Below are 21,401 nucleotides of genomic sequence, written 5' to 3'. Positions count from 1 at the left end.
GTGGTCATAGTTCATATTGGGTACCTTTTTCCAGTATCCATTCCATGTTCCTTTTGCCCTCAGCAGGCCATGGTTCTTTGCCTGGTGGGGTGATCCAAACCTCCATTTCTGTCTGGGCCCTTGATAGTACTAAGAGACACCCTAAGGGATCTCATGTATTCCAGGAAAACTCTTCTTTATCCCCATTGTGCAGTTGCAGTCCTATTTCCCCTTGATAGGGGATCACCCCACGTTTAATCACCCCAGCCAGTATGGTAATCTCCTTCATTGCCTGTTGATTCAGAGGCATGAAAAGCCCAAAGTGGCCAAGTGACAGTCTTTTTATTTTCGCATGGGCAGGCACTGGGAATCGAACCTGGGTCTCTGGCATGGCAGGCAAGAACACTGCCTGCTGAGCCATTGTGGCCTGCCCTAGGTGACAGTCTTAACTTCCAGTTCAGTGGAATCATTTAGTGGCTCCTGGTAGGAGTGTTCTTCCAAAGGTAGAATGCAGGACCTAAGACCTGTAGACCAGCAGAACTTAAGGTTGCAGGGATAGGAAGCAGAACTTTTTCTAGTGGATCACTAGGAGTGACAGTGAGCCTTGTTACTCCCATTTCCACCCTTGATTCCTGTATTTTTCCAAATATGTTGTGGGTGGGATCTTTTGATTAGGTTGCTTCCATGAAGATGTGAAACCACCCTGCCCCTTCACCCCCATTCAAAGTGGGTCTTAATCCTTTCCTGGAGCCCTTTACAAGAGAGAGCCAAGAGAAGCTATACAAGAAAATGCCCCAGGGAGAAGCAATAAGGACCCAGAGGAGCTAAGAGGGCCTTTTGAAACCAGAAGCTGAGAAAGGAGGACCAGCAGACATGGCCATGTGCCTTCCCATGTGACAGAAGAATCTTGGATGCCAGCTGCCTTTCCTTTAAGAAGGTGGCCTCTTGCTGGTGCCTTTTAATTGACATTTTATGGCCTTAAAATTATAACTTAATAAATCCCCTTTGTAAAAACCAATCCATTTCTGGTATATTGCATCTGGCTGCTTGGCAAACCAAACAATACCTAACAATTATTTGCATCAGAAACTGTACTAGTTTGATAAAATAGAGGTCATTAGTGAGAATTTCAGATCCTAAAGTTATGTTAACTAAAAACAAAGAGGATGCTAAGAGCTCTTAACCTCAATATGTCCACCACTTGGGCCAGTTTGATGTAAATTCCATTTTCCCTGATGGCTTGACTGCTGACTGAGCCAGGCTTCCTAAATCTTAGATATAATAAAACTATGCATAATTTCAAAAAAGAATGTGGTTCCTCTCCCATCTGAAACAGGATAGCTGTTTCCTGTTCAGTGCTATGATTATTTTTTGTTACGTTTTTCCCTGATACAGAAAATTAGTTTATTTTAGAGTACAATCTTGTTCCAGATTCAATCTTTGTGTGTTATACTTTGATAAATGAATTGCTTATCCTATATTTTACTTAAGAAGGAAAAGAGATGTTTGAAAATTAAAAGTGCTTCCTGATGTAAGCAGCAGATATTTTCAGTTTTCTTGTTAGTACATGTTTTCCCAATTTCTAAAGATCTATCTTCATATATAAATTTTATCTATTTGTAAAGATTTTATGTTGGAACTATTTAACATGAGTATGCATATTGCATTCTAAATTCAGCTTCCATTCCATACTTATCAATATTCTAAAGCATTACTTATTTTTAATAACTTGGCTACTGGAACCAAGCTCTATCTTTTGATGAGAAGGAAATGTGAACTGCATCTAAAAAGAAAAATGTCTGGTGACAAGGTAATTAAGAACTTTGGTTTCAATCTAAATTTATATATTTCTTCTTTTATCATAGGATACATTTTGTGTAGAATCTATTTTAATTCTGAAAAAATTTTCAAACTAAATATTTTATAATGCAAGAAAACATTGATCTTGAGTATACAGAATATAAAGTCAATGCAGTAATATTTTCTCCTATTTGCTTCTGTTTCTGTATTTTTTGAAGAAATAAAGACTATGAGTAACCTGGGTATTTTGCATAAGTGTGTATGTGTGTCAATGGTGTTGTTCATATGATTTTCAAGTATAGTATATTTGGGTATCTCTCTTCCTTGTAGAGTTAATACTTCTCTTATTTCTTGGCAGATTTATCATATATATACCAAAGTACGCAATCAATACCTCACAATATCATCACTTAGTTGTGCAATCAACTCAAATTTAGACCATTTTAATTGCTCCAAAAAGAAAATTATCAGATAGATACAAAAAAAGAAGCCCAAAACACCGTATAATTCTTATCTCCCCCTATTATTGATACCTGGTATCGCTGTGATACATGAGTTACTGTTGATGAAAGAATTTTAAGTTATTACTGTTACCTGTAGCCCATACATTCCCCCCCCCCACAGACCGTTATTAACTCTTTGTACCAGTGCCATATCTTTGTATTAGTTCATGCAAGAATTTATTCAAATTTATAGTGTTAACTGGTGACATATATGGCTCTAAATAACCCCTTTCAACCAAATTCACCTGCAATAATATGGCACTATTCCTTATATTCCCAATAATGAGCTACCCTAACTTCATATCCATTTACAGACATTTTAACTTCAACCTCATTATACATTCTGAAATACTACGTCATAGCTCCCCCTTCTCTAGCTTCTATTTCTAAGTATTCTATATTCTACACTTTAAGACTCTGAGTTTACATAGTCTAGTTGAGAAAGATATGTCTGGTGCAAAAGAACAAGGACCTGCAGAACCACACAGGATGTGTCACATCTCTTTCCTCTTCATCTGTGTCCTTTGGTTGCCTATATGCTTGAAATGTTAGTAAAACTCATACTGATAGAGAACTTTCTGATTCATGGGAGTCAACTTCAAAATTGAATCATGTGTTTGCTCATAAGTGTTGGCAGATATTTTTCCAGGGCTGAGCTTGGACCCCAAGTGAATCTCTTTGTTGTCTAGTTTCTACCTTGTTTCTAGACTCTCCTCTGCTTATCTGCTTTTATTTGACACACCATGGAAACTTTCTGACTTTATTGATTTCAGTTTCTCCACAAAATGCTTTCTTCATTTCTTTCCCTTACCTCAAGGCAATAGTTAAGTTCTACTCTACCTTTCCAGCGTATAGTTCAGGGATGTACCACTCTAGCCAGGGCCTTGAAAAGAAACTAGGCTTTATTTAGGAAAGTAGCATATAGCTTATGAATGGAGTAGGGTTTTGTTTTGTTTAAATAGGGCTCAGATTGGAGCTGAATCATAATACTTTGAAGTTTATATAAAATATAAATTAAGCATCTATGCCTCTTTTTCCATTTCATCTTTCCAGGATAAACATAACACTTCACTACTGTTAAAATTTAAAAATAAAAGTGCATTGATAAACTAGCTTTCAATAATACAAAATCTTGGTAATGACGGATCAGAAGGCTGAGTCTGTAAAAATCACAAACCATTTAGGTGTCTCGAGAAACCTGTAAAATTATTCATAAAATTCTTATAAACAAAATAGAAAACTTAATAAAAACATGGCTATTCCTTTTTATATGTCTATGTATCCCATAGATGGACTGTAAATATTTGTTTACTGGCTGTTTCTTCCTAGAGGGCAGCTGCTTGGATTCTATCTGGAAAGAGGGAGAAAATCATTCAAAGGAACTGCTTGCAAAATTTTCCAACACAAGGTCCCAGTGGCATAATGACTGAGAAATTAAAATCAATAGTTTGATTTTGCTCTCAGTTTTGAATAGCCAAAACACAAAGGCCCTTAGGAAATCAATATGTCTGCAGTGTATGGAATCCTACAAGAGCCACTATGTCAAAGTTATATTCAAAATAAATAGAAAACCAAGTGATTTTGTCTTAAGTTGGTATATATACAATAATTCAAACTGTCACTCTAAAAATAATGACAAAGACAGACTCTTCATTCTAATCAATCTATAAAGAAGAAATCCTAAACAGGGAATGTTAAAATACATGTTTGTGAAGATATTAGAAAAATTTTATCTTCAACATCATATAAGCAATTTCTTCTATTGGCACTTCGTTCCTGGAAACTACATTCAAATGAAAGCAACTATAGAAGTGGATACTGAGATAAGGGGAAACAAACCCACTTTCTCTACAATCTGGTTCATGATCACAGTATATATGACAATAATACATTAGAAGTTACACAAATATATTATCTAATTTTATTTCTATAAAAATTAAGTGGGGCAATCTATATACCAGTTTCAGAAAACAAATAAATATGAAATAGTGGAGTTTACCCTCCAGATTTTTGAGTCAGACTTACTATGACTAGCTATGTCATGCTTTTGCTTACTATGACTATGGGTATTCTACTTACTCTCTCTGACTTAATTATCCTTTTTTGTAAAATTGGAATAATATCTACTTCATGGTATAGTTGGGAATTATGAAATAACATGTTAAATAAAAATTAAAAGCTATCTATACTAAACAATGAAATACGTGCAAACGGCTTGGATGAGTATGAAATGCTTAGAACAGTGTCTGACATATAATAAGCCTCGATAAATATCTATGGTTATAATTACTATTGAATTTCCCATTAATTTTTATTAAGCAGACCCTCTGTTCTACCAGATATACAAATACATTAGAAATTGAATGTTATTTGTAGAATAATGTCTTACACAACACACATATAATTTTATACTTAATCAGTGATTACTTAGAAAATCATCAGACAATTCTTGGTGACATCCTAGCATTTACTATGTTACCAATCAAGAAATGAAGTGCTTAAAGTGAGATAAAAACTGACTACAAATGCACTGACAATTATTGTATTTATTTTGGATTCAGAAAAAAATTTTTTGAACTCAATATATTTTAACTGTGGTATAACACGATATATAGCCCCATTCACTTAGGTATTATTCCTTTCAACAGTATTTTGTACTTTTAAATACACACAGCATTTTTTGTAACATTTGTTTCTGAGTATTTCATGTTTCTTGATACTACTGTAAAAGGTATTTCTTTAAATTATACTTTCTAACTTTTCAGTTTATACGTAGAAATACAACTAACTTGCATATACTGACCTATGAGCCTGTGGCTTTGCTCATATCCCTTGTTATTTCTACTAGCATTTTAATAAACTCTAGTTCTTCAGATTCCTGGAAGAGTTTATGTAGAATTGGTAAGGTTGCTGGCTTATACCTTTTGTATAACTTATCAGTGAAGCCATCTAGACCCGGGGTTTCCTTGGTAATATAAAGATTTTTAGGTTTTTTTTTCCCTATCCACAAACTGAAGATGTCATTTCATTATCTTCTTACTTGATTTTAATGAAAAATCAAGTTTACTCTTGTTTCCCTGCCTATACTCTCTGTGTATATAACATGTGCCTGTTAAGATTTTCATAGAAATTTGAGTTTTACAATAATCCTTCAAGTGGTTTGCTTTTGATTAATCTTACTTGGTGTTCATTGATCACCTAGGAACTGTGGTTTTAAAAGTTTCATGAAAGTTAGCAAACTTTCAGCTAGTATTTCCTCAAATAAATTTTCTATGCATCTCTCTCTCTCTTTCTCTCCTCTCCTTCTGTTACTTCAGTCCTATATAGTTAACCTTAATTTTTTACTACACATTTCTGAGCATTTGTTAATTTTGTTTTTGTTCTTGTTTTCTCTTAGGCTTTCAGTGTAAATTGTTTCTATCAGCCTGCATTCATGTTTACTGATCTTTTCTTCTAGTTTCTAATCTACTGAGTATCCTGTATTGCTTCGATGTGGCCTTATTCTCTCTAAACTCAACTCTAAGTGAAATCATTGTCCTCCGCCCTGCATGGGACATGACATCCAGGGGTGAAAGTCTCCCTGGCAGCATGGGAGATGACTCCCAGGGATGAGTCTGGCCCTGGCATGGTGGGATCAACAATTCCATCCTGACAAAAGGGAGAAAAGGAGTGTAGCAAATTAAGTATCAGTGGCTGAGAGAATTCAAATAGAGTTGAGGGGCTACTCTGGAGGTCACTCTTACATAAACATCAGTTTGACATTGCTACCTATCATAACTTGCCAACCCCCAACCGAAACCATTCCAGCCAATCCTAAAGAACACCTAGGGCAGTATATAAGATTCCTCAAAGGTTTCATGCACTAGGGTAAATTTCCAGAAATCTACAACCTCCAGATGGGTCCTTGGACCAGATAAGTCCTGAAACCTAGAGGGCCCAACCTCTCCAGAACATCAGCTAGTTCCATCTCCCTACCCCATATTACTGACAGACCCTTCCGACATGTAAATGTTAGAATGGCCATAGCCCAAATACCCTTAAAGAGTGGGACAGAAAGATCAAAGGTGATGATGCAGTTATACAGATAAGGTAGGACTGAATAAACAAATATGATTGTTGAATCATCAAATAGATATTTCTTTCAGTCTCCAGTATCTTGGAGCAGCTAGAAGTAAAAACTTAAAATTGTGGAATTGTAACCCATACCAAACTCTGAAATTTGTTCTATAACAAATTGTGGTACTGTACTTGGAAATTTATTGATTTTTTTGAATATATGTTATTTTTCACAAAAAAGAAAAAAAGTTTATTATGATGATAAAAAAAAATTATTCCTTCTAGCCTTCTATATTCTGGATCAGCTAGAAGGAAAAATCTGAGAGGATGGTATGGTAGCCCATGACAAACTCCAGGATCTGTCCTATAACTACTTGTTAAAGAGTGCTTTGAAAACTATTGCTTTTTTCTTTCTTTGCTTTGTATATGTTATATTATACAATAAAAAAGTGAAAAAAAATATCCTGGAATTTTTCATTTAAGATATTAAATTCTATTTTTCAAATCCAGAATAGTTTTTGCTTTTAGGATGAGAGTTTCATTTTTCTCTTTTTCAGTCATTTTTTTTTTTTTGTACATATTTTAGCATATGTATACTAGCTGTTTTAAGGTCCTTGTCTTCTGATTCTTTCATTTCTGGTTCTAGTCCCACTGGATGGTTTTTTTTTTTTTTCTTCTCATTAGGAATTTTACATTCTTGCTTCTTCACATGTCTAGAAGTTTCTGACTGAATGTTGACATTAATGATATTATATTGTTGAGTTTTTAGATTATGTTATTCCAGCAGGCATTTAATTTCAATGTGAATGAACAGGATCCTTTTGTTTCCTGCTTTGCTAGAGTGGGTCTAGCAAAGGCTTTATTCTAGGACTGTAAATTATTTTACTGTGAAGGTGTAGCCTTGGAGGGTCTCTAGTGAATGTACAGGCGTTAAAAACGATTTGGGGTGGGCCGCGGCGGCTCAGCGGGCAAAGTGCTTGCCTGCTATGCCGGAGGACCTCGGTTCGATTCCCGGCCCCAGCCCATGTAACAAAAACGGAAAAACAAAATACAATAAAGCAAGAAAATGTTTGGAAATGTTTCCCTTTCTTCCTTCCTTCCTTTCTTCTATCCTTCCTTCCTTCTCTCTGTCTTTCCTTTAAAAAAAAAAAAAAAAAAACGATTTGGCTGGATGCTATTTGGATGGTCCCAAACCCTATTTTAGCTGTTTGGATGGTCCCAAACCGTGTTTTAGCAGAGTTCATATAATAGCTTCTTTCCTGCTTGGTTTTTCTCTGCTTAGACTTGTGAAGGATCCTCTGTGTATGTGTAGCTTAGTATTCAGCAAATAATCAAGGAAACCCCCATGTTACTTTATGGAGCTCTTCCTCTTCACAACTTGCCTCTCTCCATGACCCCGACTCAGAAGTGCTACCTCCAACAGGAATCTCAAACTCTAATCATGCCTCCTTAGTTCAATGTTTATGTGGTGTCCTGTTAGGGTACTAACATATTGTGCCACATGGTGGAAGCCATGTTAAATGTCAAGGCAATCATAGGGCTTATCTCTTTTATTCCCCTTATCTCAGGGATGACAATTCTGTACTGCCAGCTGTCCAATATCTGAAATCCAATAATTCCTTTATTTGTCCAATTTTCTAGTTGTTCAAAATAGGACAGATACTCTGTTAACAGTTACTCTTTCATGACTGTTTTCATCTTTTTCCAGAAGGTACAAGAAATTTATTTTTTTAAATTAGTTAGATATTTTGATACGTTTTAATAAAAACTCATCTTAATTTTGCAAGTTTGGAATGAAAATCACCAATAAGAGTTGACTGCAGATAATGCAATAGTCATATTCTGAAATCCACCTCCTTTCACAAATCAGTTCTAGAAAACCGTTAATGGTAACTTTAAAATCAGAGCTCAAAACACATAGAGCAATAATCTAAATGCATAATAATATGTTTTTTTTTTTTTTGCATGGGCAGGGATCGAAAATTGAACCTGGGTCTCCAGCATGACAGGCGAGAACTCTGCCTGCTGAGCCATCATGGCCTGCCCCATAACAATATGATTTTAAAAAATCAAGTTACAGTATTTTGAGATACTACTGAGAGTATTGTGGGAAGATGGCAGCACAGGGAGCTCCAGCACTTACTCCTTCCACCAGAACAAATATTAAATAGACAGGTGCTGTCTGAAACTTAGGAAGAGACTTAGAGGTGCTATACTCGCTAACCAGTGCAGGGGAAACGTGATTGAAGGGCTGCATTTGCTGGGGAGACAAAGCTCAGTTTGGGGAAGCTGTGAAAGGGGCTCCTGGTATGCTCCCCAATTCCCTCTCTAGGACACTTTGGAGCTAGCCTGCACTACCTCCTGTGTCAGTTTGTGGCCCTGTTTTGTTTAGGAAAGTCTGAATTGGGAAAATGCTCTCAGGTGTACTTGTCATCCCAGAATTTGCCCTTTAGGCAAAAACATCTTGGAACAATGAAAGGAGCTAAGAAGCTATAGAGGTAGACAAATTGGGGCAAGCTTGCAGGCTTCAAACACCCTGGAAAGGGAGGTCTGTCTCCTGGGCAACAGAAGGGACAACAAATCCTACAAACAGGGGAGATCCAAAACAACTAACAAGTAAGAGCCAAGGATAAGACAGAGGCTCAGAAAGGAAGGGAAAACCCTGTGTTTATACTAAACCAGATAAAATAGACAAGTCAAAACAGTTGCAAAGGAAAAATATGGTCACTCTATGCGGATAAAAGGGACAAATCAACAAGAAGATGTAAGAATTATAAATATATATGCACTTAACAGAAGTGTCCCAAAATACATGAAGCAAATACTGACAGATTTGAAAGGAGAAACTGATGGTTCTACATTAATAATAAGAGATATTAACATACCACTCTTAGTAATGGATAGAAAATCTAGTCAGAAAATCAATAAGGAAATACAAGATTTGAACATTATTCTAAATCAACTAGACCCGACAGACATATATAGAATAATTTACACAACAAAAAAAAGAATACACACTCTTCTTAAGTGCACATGAATCATTCTACAGGATGGGTCACATATTGAGTCACAAAACAAGACTCAGTGAATTAAAAATACTGAACTTATAAAATATATTTTCTCTAGCTACAACAGTATGAAGCTAGAAATCAATAACAGAAGGAAAAATGGAAAATTCACAAATATGTGGAAATTAAACAACATGCTCTTAAACAACTAATGAGTTTAAGAGGAAATTACAGGCAAGATTAGGAAATGTCTTGAGGAGAATGAAAATGAAAATACAACATGTCAATACTTAAGGGCTGAAGTAAAGGTTATGCTGAGAGGAAAATTTATCACTCTAATGCTTACATTAAAAAAGAAGAAAAATGTCAAATAAGAGACCTAACCTCAAAAGTGGAAGAACTAGAAAAAGAAGAGAAAACTGAAAGTAAGCAAAAGGAAGAAAAAAACAAAGATTAGAGAGGAGATAATAAATGAAAAACAAAATAAAAAAAAAACAATAGAGAGAATCAACAAAACCAGTTAGTTCTTTGAAAACATCAATAGAATTGACAAACCCTTGGCTAGACTACAAAGACAAAAAGAGAAAGGTTATGAATAAAGAAATGAAAAGGCAATGTTGCTGCTGATAAAATTGAAATAAAAAGAACGATAAAAGATTATGAACAATGTACCAATAAAATAGATAACTGAGATGAACTGTACAAATTCTTAAGAAATACACAAACAACCTACACTGACTGGAGAAGAAAGAGATCCCAAGAGACCAATTCACTAAATAGACTGAATCAGGAAACAAAAATCTCTCAACAAAGAAAAGTTCAGGACCAGATGTGGTTTTACAGGGAAATTCTACCAAACATTCCAAGATGTCTTAACTCAAATTTTGCTCAAAATGGGGGTGCAAGTTTAGTTCAGCGGAAGAATTCTTGCCTGTCACGCAGGAGACCTGGGTTCATTTCCCGGCCCATGTACTTCCTGAACAAACAAACAAAAAACCAAACAAATAAACAAAAAATTTCAACAAATAGTGTTGCAGTAAGGGGATACTCACGTGTAAAAAGAATGAAATGTGACCCCTACCATATAGTATACCAAAAAAAAAATTTTGCTCAAAATATTCCAAAAAGTTGAAGAGGAGGGAACACTCTCTAACCATTCTATGAAACCAACATCACCCTCATACCAAGCCAGATAAAGATACAATAAAAGAGAACTGCAGAGCAATATTTCTTATGAATTTGGATGCAAATATCCTCAATAAAATACTATCAAACCAAATCCAACGGTGTATTAAAATAATTATATTCTGTGATCAAGTGGGATTATATCCCTGGTACGTAAGGTTAATTCAACACAAGAAAATCAATTAATGTAATACACCATTTTAAAACAATGAAGGAAAAAATACATGAACATCTCAATTGCAGAAAAGGCATTTAACAAAATCCAACACCCGTTTATCATAAAAACAATTAGAACATTAGGAATAGAAGGAAGCTTCCTCAACACAATCAAGCAAATATATGAAAAGCACAAGTTAACATCCTAGTTAATGGTGAAAGATTGAAAGTTCTCCCCCTAAGGTCAGGAACAAGACAAGGATGCACACTGTCACCACTGTTATTCAACACTACTGAAAATTCTTGCCAGAGAAATTAGGCAAGAAATAGAAATAAAATGCATCCAAATTGGAAAGGAAGAAGTAAAACTTTACTTATTTGAGGATTACATGGTCCTATATACAGAAAATCCTGAAAAATCCAAAACATAACTCCTAGATCTAATACATAAATTCAGCAAAGTGGCAGGGTACAAGATTAACACCCAAAATGAATAGTGTTTGTATACATAAGCAGTGAATGAATAGTGTTTATATATGTAATCAGTGAACACTCAGAAGAAATCAAGGGGAAAAACCTACTCCCAATAGGAACTAAAAGAAACAAATATCTAGGGATAAATTTAACCAAGGATGTAAAGGACCTATATACAGAAAATTATAAAACACTGCCAAAGGAAAGCAAAGAAGACATAAGTTAAGTGGAAGGACATTCTGTGTTCATGAATTGGAAGACAAAATATTGTTATGATGTTAATACTACCTTAAAGCAAGTTATAGCTTTAACGCAGTCCCAATCAAAACTCTACCAACCTTTTTTACAAAAATGGAAAAGCTAATTTTCAAATTTATATGAAAGGGTAAGGGACCCCAAATAATTAAAGCCATCTTGAAAAAGAATGAAGTTGGAGGACTCAAATTTCCCATCTTACAACTTACTACAAAGCCACAGTAATCAAAATACAATGGTTCTGGCCCAAGGACAGACATATAGATCAATGGAATCAAACTAAGAGCTCAGAAATCAATCCTCATATTTATGCCAACTGATTTTTGACAAGTGAGCAAAGACCACTAAGTTGGTAAAGCATAGCTTCTTCAACAAATAGTGCCAGGAAAACTGCATCTCCAATTGCAAAACAAAAAGAAGGGCCCCTTCTTTACATCATAAACAAAAATCAACTCAAAACGATCAGAGACCTAAATATAAGAGCCAGAACTATCAAACTCCTAAAAGAAAGAGAAGCATCTTCAAGACCCTGTGTTAGGTGATGGTTTCTTAGACTTTACACCCAAAGTACAAGCAACAAAAGAAAAAATAGATATATAGGACCTCATCAAAATTAATAACTTTTGTGCCTTAAAGGACTTTATCATGAAAGTAAAATGCCAACCTACACAATAGGAGAAAATATTTGGAAACCACATATCAATAAGTTTAATGTCCAGAATATAAAAAAAATCTTTCAACTTAAAAACAAAAAGACAAAGAACCCAATTATAAAATGTACAAAATAACTGAATAGATATCTCTCCAAAAAAGATATATAGTGTCCAGAAAGCACATGAAAAGATATTCAACATCATTAGCCGTCAGGGAAATGCAAACAAAAACCACGAGATACCACTTAACACCCATTAGAATGGCAGCTATCATTATTAATAATTATAACTTTAGCACATGATCTTTCTGTAATCTTGGCTAAAATGCATAATACTCTAAAGTTTGATTTCCTTATCTCTAAACTAGGTAAAAAGTATACCTACTTAACTGAGCTATTGTGAAAATTAAATGAGAATATATAAATAAAAATATTGCTATTTCTGTAGTTATCATTATTCTCCAAACAAATAAATTAATTCAATCAGCCTCATTGACCCTATGGCTTCCTGTTTTTAAATTCCAAGACCCCACCAGAGTCCAGGATGTATGCATATCTTGTCATCTTGTCAGTTAACACCCTAGTGCCTCTACATTCTTTATCCTGTGCTTATTCAATTCACATCCATTTTAAGTCCCTCCTTCTGCAAGAATTATTTTTTCAGGAACTTGTAACATACCTTGATCACTCCATTTATTCATATATCTTACACAACACTCTTTTTCAATTAGTGTACATTATTTCTCTTTCAAAATGGATCTTTGGCTCTTTGAGATCACTGATGATGACTTTTTTTTATATCAAATAGAAATCTTAAGAGAGTTTGGCACTTAGCAGTCTTGTACTTAGTAGAAAAAATTGTAACTGACTATATGATGTACCATGTTGTTTAATGAATTAAATTATATTATGAAATACTTTGAGAATATGTCATAAAATGTAGAATACTTAGATGAAAGTACTTGGTTAAAAGCTATTAAGATGTGGCTTTTATATTATATTATAATTGTAATTATAACTACATGTCATTAATTTCTTATTCTTGCCCAAAACATTTCTACCTGTGTCTTATTTTCTTTACTTGTATTTTTAATTCTACTATAGAGATGGTAAGAATATTAAAGAGTAGCAAGGTGAATACATAATACTCCAGTGTGACACTCAAATATGGGGATGATTTAAGTTCCCTTGGAACATTTGTCAGCAATGATGTATAAGGACAGTACATATAAAAGGGCTTTAAAAAATACCAATACTTGTGTCCACCCACAGAAGCCCCCATTTAATTGGATTGGCATATAGTCTGTCGTTGGCATATTTATAAATTAGCCAAGTGATTTTCTTGATTAGCTTGGGATGAGAACCACTGGATTAGAGGTTATACTCAATTTAGCATCTTCTCCAGTTCACTTTTCACTCACTACAATGCTTTAGAAACATGCTGCCTGGCTGGGGAGATTTAAGACCATTCATCCAAGTACTGCTCTGCTGTCACTAATGGCACCTTTGGTACATATATACAAGTAAGGACAATAGATGATTTTGGTTTGAAAACTATTTCCTAAAGTGCCTTTTTGCAATTTCAGAAGGTAGCAGTAGTATTCACATACATTACAGAAAAGTAATAACTAAAATGGCAACCTGGCAAGGAGAGACAAGGAGAAGGAAACTAAAAGGAAAACCTATAGTTACATTAACTATAAATGAGAGTTACAGTTTCAGGTTATAAGTACCTGACTGATGGTTCCCAGATCATCAGTGAAGCTGTTTACTTCTGATAGAAGCAGAGAAATAATAGACTTTCTCAACAATCTGCAACTTCCCAGTGTTACCAGACTCTGAGAGATATAATGCTGCACCTGAAACTAAATATAAAAATGATCAGGTTTCTAATCTCTATCAAGTCAAGTCAAAATGTATTTAGTGTACATTTTCTAAGACTTTACCATTAAGCTAAATGTGAAGAATAACAAAACATGTCAAATATAATTCTGGGGCAGTCTCGAGCAAAATTATGAAATAGACAATTGATGATAATATAGGTGATAAGACCTTCTATAGCAGTTAAAATTTTGAAATGTATGACAGAGTGCTAAAACAAGTTTTAAATGAAGTATCAAGAGATGATACAATAGTTAGTAGTTCAGGCGACAGACTACATACCCTTACAGTAGTAGGTGCATATATAAAAAATACATATGAGGATAAAAAAGAGTGGGAGGAATAAGTTTGAAGATGTCTTTGGGGAGAACTACTAGTACACTGCAAGTCCCTCTTAAACAATAGGGGGAGACAGGTGGGAATTAGTTCTCTATTGCAAGTTACAAAGAAGGAGATTTAGAGAATTATTAAAAATGTGGATTACAGGACATGAAGATTCAGGTCAGAGTTATACCTGAGAAATCTAAAAGGCAAGAGTATTAGCTAAAGTGGCCTATAAAAGAGAGTATAGGTTGTGGTTTCACAGGAATTCAGCTATCTCCCAGAATGTGTCACTGCAAAGTTGTTGACCACATGCCCAAAAGAGAGGAGAGTTTATGGGGTTCATCAAGGCATACGATCCAGTGAGTAAACATACTTAGCTGAGAATCCAGAAGTATTCCTCGATTCCTAGGAGTGAAAAAGAAACTGGCCTGAATATAGGTGCTTATGCTAACCAGAGGTAGGAAGAGAGGATGTCCAAAGAAATTGGACAAGTAGCCATGAATGAAGTTTAAAGATTTTATCTATAACATATTATCAGGTTCACTGGGCCCAATTTTAGATTTTCTAATTCTAACTATTTATGAGGAGGGGTATTTGTTGATTTTTATTCCTTCCAAAGAACAAGGTGAAAATTTACCCATTAAAAATATAATAAGGCTGTGAGCAAGGTGGTGGAATGAGATGATTTAGGCCTCTATCTTCCCCATGGAAGCTTTGAACAACCAGCAAAATTGGCAGAAATGAACAACCAGAAAGACTTGCCAGCACAGGTCACAGATCCTAGTTACACAAGGAGCAGAGCAACCCTTGTAACTATATTGGGGGAATGTGTGTTTGGCCCAGACAGTCTGGTAGTGATCTAAGGAACTGAACCTAAACACTTCTTACAGGTTAACTGTCCCAGAATTTGCCCTGTTGTAGAAAGTACTTCACAGAGCGTCCCCACAGGATGCTGTGGAAGAGCAGTCAGATTATGGCTGTCTAGGGCAAGGGACTGGTGACTATAGTACATATATTGCAATGTAGCAGCACCTTAAAATACAAGAATGTTCAGGTTTCCACAAAAGATTATGAAAATTAAAAAGAAACAAGAAGTGATGGCCCAGGTAAAGGAGAAGATTATAAGCATTAGAGACCATCCATTAAGAGGTTCAGTCCTGGGACATTCCAGACAAAGATTTTTTTTTTAATGACCCTAAATATACTTAAAGAGCTGCAGGAAATTAGGAAAATTATTGAAGAACAAAAAGAGGTGGTCAATAGAGAGATGGAAATTATAAAAAAGGAAACAAACACAGCTGAAGACCACAAACAGAAATTTATAATTCCCTAGAGAAGTAAACAGAAGATTGGAGTTGGCAGAGGAAAGAGTCAGTGAACATAAAGACAGGAAAACTGAAATTATCCAGTGTAAGGATAAGAGAGAGAAAAGAATGAAAAAAGTAAACAGGGACTGGGAACCTGTAGGACACAATCAAGTATATCACTATGCACATTTTGGAGTGCCAGAAAAAGAGAGAAAGAGAAGAGAGAATACTCAAAGAAATAATGTCTTAAAACCTCACAAATTTAGAAAAAATACAGAAATAAACACATCCAGAAAGTTCAATGAACTCCAAATCTAAACAAACCCACACAATAACATATGATAATCAAGTTATCAAATGCCAAAAATAACATGAGAATTCTGAAAGTTGCAAGACAGAAGCAGTCTCTTACATAGAAGAGAGAATCAATAAGAGTAACTGCCTATTTCTCACTGGAAACCATGGAGGCAATAAGGCAGTGGGATGACATATTTAAATTGCTGATGGCAAAGTTTGCTAACCAAGACTTCCATGCCTGATAAAACTGTCTTTCAAAAATGAGGGAGAGGGTTCAAGGAAGAAGGTGGAATAGGACAAGTCGAGTAAACCCCAGAGAGCGATTCTAGGGTGTAAGTAACATAGAAGGCTGTTTTACACCACATAAGAAGAACTTGGTTATAAAAGAAGAAGAACTGAGATGCAGAGAACTGGATACTGTCCAGCTAGTGCAAACAGCCTAGAGTACCCATTTCCAAACAGAGACCGAGAGCCATCAGGAGTGCATAGGCAGGGAGACAGGGACAAGGAACATTAGACTATGGAAGGGAATCAACTTACAAAGTAACCCTATAAAAATATTTACATGCTGCAAAGACAACAGAAGATCACTAACCATGTGAAGATGCAGACAGATATAGCCCAAAGTAATGACCAAATTAAAACATTGGAGGGAACACAGCCTTTGGAACAACTAATCAACAATGTTCACATAACTCTGCTAAATAAAATTAGTGGGATGGCTAATGACATAATGGAGATTAAGAAGGCACTAGAAAAGCATAAAGAGGAATCAGAAAGAATAAAGAGAAAAATAGCAGATATCACACAGATTAAAGATACTGTACACAAAAATAAAGTATATATTAGAGACACATAATAGAAAATTTAAAGAGGCAGAAGAAAAAGTAAGTGAACTAGAGGACAGGACAACTGATTTTGAACACACAGAAGTGCAAATTACAAAAAAGATGGAAAAATTTGAATGGGATCCCAGGGAAATGATGAACAAAACAAAGTGAACAAATAGAATAATCATTGATGTCCTTGTGTGAGGTGACAACTCTTTGAGTGTCCCAGAAGGAGAAGAGAAGAGTAAAGGGCTATGAAGCTTACTGAAGGATATAATGGGGGGAAACTTCCCAACCTCCATAAAAGACAAAAATATGCAAATCAAAGAAGTCCAACAAACTCCAAATAGAAAAAATCCAGATAGGCCAACTCCAAGACACATACTAATCAGTATGTCAAATGTTGAAGAGAAAATTCTGCAAGCAGAAGGAGAAAGACAACCTACTACATATAAAGGAAACCACATAAGACAGAGTTCAGACTACTATACTGGCACTATGGAGGCATAAAGACAGTGGTATGACATATTTAAGATGCTGAAAGACAAAGACTTCCAGCCAAGAACCCTATACCCAGCCAAACTGTCCTTCAAAACTTAGGCAGAGATTAAAATTTTTACTAACAAACAAAGGCTAAGAGAATATGTCAACAAGCAACCATCTCAACAAGAAAGACTAAAGGGAATTTGGCCAGCTAAAAATAAAAGACAGTAAAGAGAAATTTGGAGGAGGGCACAGAATTAAAGAGTACCACTAAAGGTAACTTCAAGGATAAAAAGAGAAAGAAGGAAAAGAATATATAGATCAGACAAATAAAATCCAAAGGATAAGATGGTTGGTTCAAGAAATGACTTCACACTAATAACCTTGAATATTAATGGACTAGGCTTACCAATTAAAAGACAAAGATTGGCAGAGTGGACTAAGAAATATAACACAGCTATATGCTACTTCAAGAGACCCATCTTAGACTCAAGGATACAAATAGGCTGAAAATGAAAGGATGGAAAAAGATGTTCCATGCAAGCTGTAACCAAAAGTAAGCAGGACTAGCTATACTAATATTAGACAAAATAGACTTTAAATGTAAAGACATCATAAGAGACAAAGAAGGACACTATATATTAGTAAAAGGGATAATTAGCCAAGAAGAAATAATAAACATAAATGTCTATGTTCCCAATCAAGGAGCACCAAGGTACATTAGACAGACACAGGCAAAACTGAAGCAAGCAATACACATTTCAACAATAATGGAGATTTCAATACACTGCTCTCCTCTACAGACAGAACAACCTGACAGAGGATCAGTAAAGAAATATGTAAATTAAACAGTGTGATAAATGAATTAGATGTAACAGACATAGATAGGTCATTACGCCCCCCCCCCCCCCCCATCAAAACAGCTCGATATACATTCTTCTCTAGTGCTTGTGGAACATTCTCCAGTATAGATTACATGCTGGGGATGAAACAAGTCTTTATAAATTTAAAAACATTGAAATTATTCAAAATACATTCCCTGATCACAACAGAATGAAGCTGGAAATCAATAACCAACAAATAACGAGACATTTCACAAATATGTGGAGATTAAACAGCACATTGAAACAATGAGTGGGTCAAAGAAGAAATTGCTACAGAAATCAATAGCTATCTGGAGACTAATGAAAATGAGAATACAACATATCAGAACTTATGGGATGTGGCAAAGGCTTTGCTGAGAGGGAAATGTATTGCCCTAAATGCCTATACTGAAAAAGAAGAAAGAGCAGAAATCAAGGACTTAACTATTCACCTGGAGGAACTTGAGAAAGAACAGTAAATTAACCCCAAAGCAAACAGAAGAAGTGAAATAACAAAGATTAAAGCAGAGTTAAATGAATGGGAGAACAAAAGAATAGAAAGAATCAATGAAACCAAAAGTTGGTTCTTTGAGAAAATTAATAAAATTGATGGACCACTAGCAAGGCTGAAAAAGAGAGAGGATGCAAATAAACAAAATAAGAAGTGGTGGTGGTGGTGGGGTCATTACTACAGACCCTGAAGAAATTTTAAAAATATCAAAAAAGGATACTATTAACAAGTATACACCAACAAATTAGACAAATTAGATGAAATGAACAAATTCCTGGAAACACACAAACAAGCTACACTGACTCCAAAAGAAATAGAAGATCTTAAGAAACATATCACACATAAAGAGAGTCAATCAGTCATCAAAAATCCTCCTACAATGAAAAGCCCAGGGCCAAATGGCTTCACAGGGGATTTTATCAAACATTTCAAAAAGAACTAACACTAATCTTGCTCAAATTTCTCCAAAAAATTCGGGAAAAAGGAACACTACCTAAATAATTTCATGAAGCTAACATCACTTTAATACCAAGACAAGGTAAAGAAGCTCCAAAAAAGGAAAACTACAGATCAATCTCCCTAATGAACATAGATGTGAAAATTCTCAACAAAATACTAGCAAACTGAATCCAACAGCACATTAAAAGAATTATATACAAAGGCAAAATGGGGTATATATCAGGAATGCAAGAATAGTTCAACACAAGAAAATCAGTTAGTGTAATACAACACATTAACAAATCGAAAGGGAAAAAAATCACATGATCATCTTGATTGATGCTGAAAAAGCACGTGACAAAATTCAATATCCTTTTCTGATAAAAACATTTCAAAAGTTAGGAATCAAAGATAATTTTTTCAACATGATAAAAGACATATATGAAAAACCCATAGCCAGCACTGTATTCAATGCTGAGAGCCTGAAAGCTTTCCCCCTAAGATTGTGAATGAGACAAGGATACCTCTGTAACTCTAGTATTCAACATTGTACTAGCAGAGTTCTAGCAAGAGCATTCAGGCAGGACAAAGAAGTAAAAGGCATCCAAACTGGAAAGGAAGAAGTCAAACTTTCATTATTTGCAGATGATATGGTATTATACTTGGAAAATCCTGAGAAATTGACAACGAAGTTACTTGAACTAAAAAAAAAAAGTTACTTGAACTAATAAATTCAGCAAGGTGGCAGGTTATAAAATTAATGTGCAAAATTCAGCAACGTTTTTATACCCAAACAATGACCTAACTGAGGAGTCAATTAAGGAAAAACACCCATTGGAAATAGCAACTAAAAGTATCAAGTATCTAAGAATGAACTTAACTATGGATGTAAAGGACTTAAACAGAGAAATATATAACACTACTAAAAGAGATAAAAGAAGATCTAAATAGGTGGAAAGACATTCCATGTTCATGGATAAGAAGGTTAAATGTAGTTAAGATGTCAGTTTTACCCAAATTGATCTACAGATCCAATTCAGTACCAATCAAAATACCAACAATCTACTTTGAAGACTTGGTAAAGCTAGTTATCAAATTCATCTGGAAGAGAAAGAAACACAGAATAGCTAAGAGCACCCTAAATAAAAAAGAGAAAATGGGAGGATTAACACTCCCCAATTTTAAAACTTATTATAAAGCCAGAGTAGCCAAAATAGCATGGTACTGGCACAAAGATAGAAGTATTGACCAATGGAATCAAATAAGGAGTTTAGAAATAGACCACCAAATCTAGGGTCAGCTGATCTGTGACAAGGCCCCCAAATCCACTGAACTGGGACAAAACCATCTTTTTAATAAATGGACATAGGAGAACTGGATATCAATAGCCAGAAGAATGAAAGAGAACTGTGACCTAACACCCTATACAAAAATTAACTCAAATTGGATCAAACACCTAAATATAAGAACCAGAACTATAAAGCTCCTAGAAGAAAATATTGGGAAACATCTTCAAGACCTAGTAATAAGAGGTAGCTTCTTACACTTTACACCCAAAGCACAACAAAAGAAAAAATAGATAAATGGGAACATCTTAGAATCAAATGCTTTTGACTTTGTCAAAAAGGTAAAGAGGCAGACAACTCAGTGGAAGAAAATATTTGTAAATCATACATTGGATAAAGGTTTGATATCCTGTATACATAAAGAAATCATACAACTCAATAACAAAAGAAGCAGCAGCCCAATTATAAAATAAGCTAAAGATATGAATAGACATTTTTCTGAAGAACAAATACAGATGGCTAAAAAGCACGTGAAGAGATACTCATCCTCCTTAGCTGTAAGAAAAGTACAGATCAAGACTATAATGAGATACCACTCATACTATAAGAATGGGTGCTATTGAACAAACAGGAAATTACTAATATTGCACAGGATTAGAAGAAATCGGGACACTTATGCACAGCTGGTAGGAATGTATAATGATACAGCTGCTAAGAAAGACAGTCTGGTGGTTCCTCAGAAGACTAAATATTTTCCTATGACCTGGCAATACCGCTACTCAGTATATACCCAGGGAGCTGAAAGCAGTGGCACAAACAGAAATTTGCACACTGTTGTTCAGAAAAGCATTATTCACAATTGCCAAAAGACAGAAACTTAGATTGTTTCCCATCAACAGTTGGGTGGGTTAACAAAATGTGTTATATACATATGATGGAACATTACACAGCAATAAGACAAAATTAAGTCCTGAACCACATGACAAAAATGGATGAGCCTTGGGAGGGCCACGGTGTCTCAGCAGGCAGAATTCTTGCCTGCCATCCTGGAGACCTGGGTTCGATTCCCAGTGCCTATCCATGAAAAAAAAAAAAGAAAAAACTAAAAATGGA

The 21,401-nt window shown here is 35.0% G+C and overlaps 1 protein-coding gene across 10 annotated transcripts in view; it reads right to left on the bottom strand.

Moving 5' to 3' along the window:
• MEI4 (meiotic double-stranded break formation protein 4) overlaps positions 1 to 21,401 on the bottom strand; it is a 304,891-nt gene that overhangs the window by 51,443 nt on the left and 232,047 nt on the right. For 9 of the 10 annotated variants that reach the window (XM_077159260.1, XM_077159256.1, XM_077159259.1 and 6 more), the window contains one exon: positions 13,802 to 13,933. The exons of the other annotated variant lie outside the window; for it this stretch is intronic. In XM_077159260.1, the coding sequence (XP_077015375.1) occupies positions 13,802 to 13,933 (132 nt within the window). The remainder of the gene's footprint in view (positions 1 to 13,801; positions 13,934 to 21,401) is intronic. 10 annotated transcript variants of the gene reach the window in all.

The sequence above is a fragment of the Tamandua tetradactyla genome, chromosome 5 (genome assembly GCF_023851605.1).
Source record: "Tamandua tetradactyla isolate mTamTet1 chromosome 5, mTamTet1.pri, whole genome shotgun sequence".
Lineage (NCBI taxonomy): Eukaryota > Metazoa > Chordata > Mammalia > Pilosa > Myrmecophagidae > Tamandua > Tamandua tetradactyla.
This window is presented reverse-complemented; position numbering and strand designations above follow the sequence as displayed.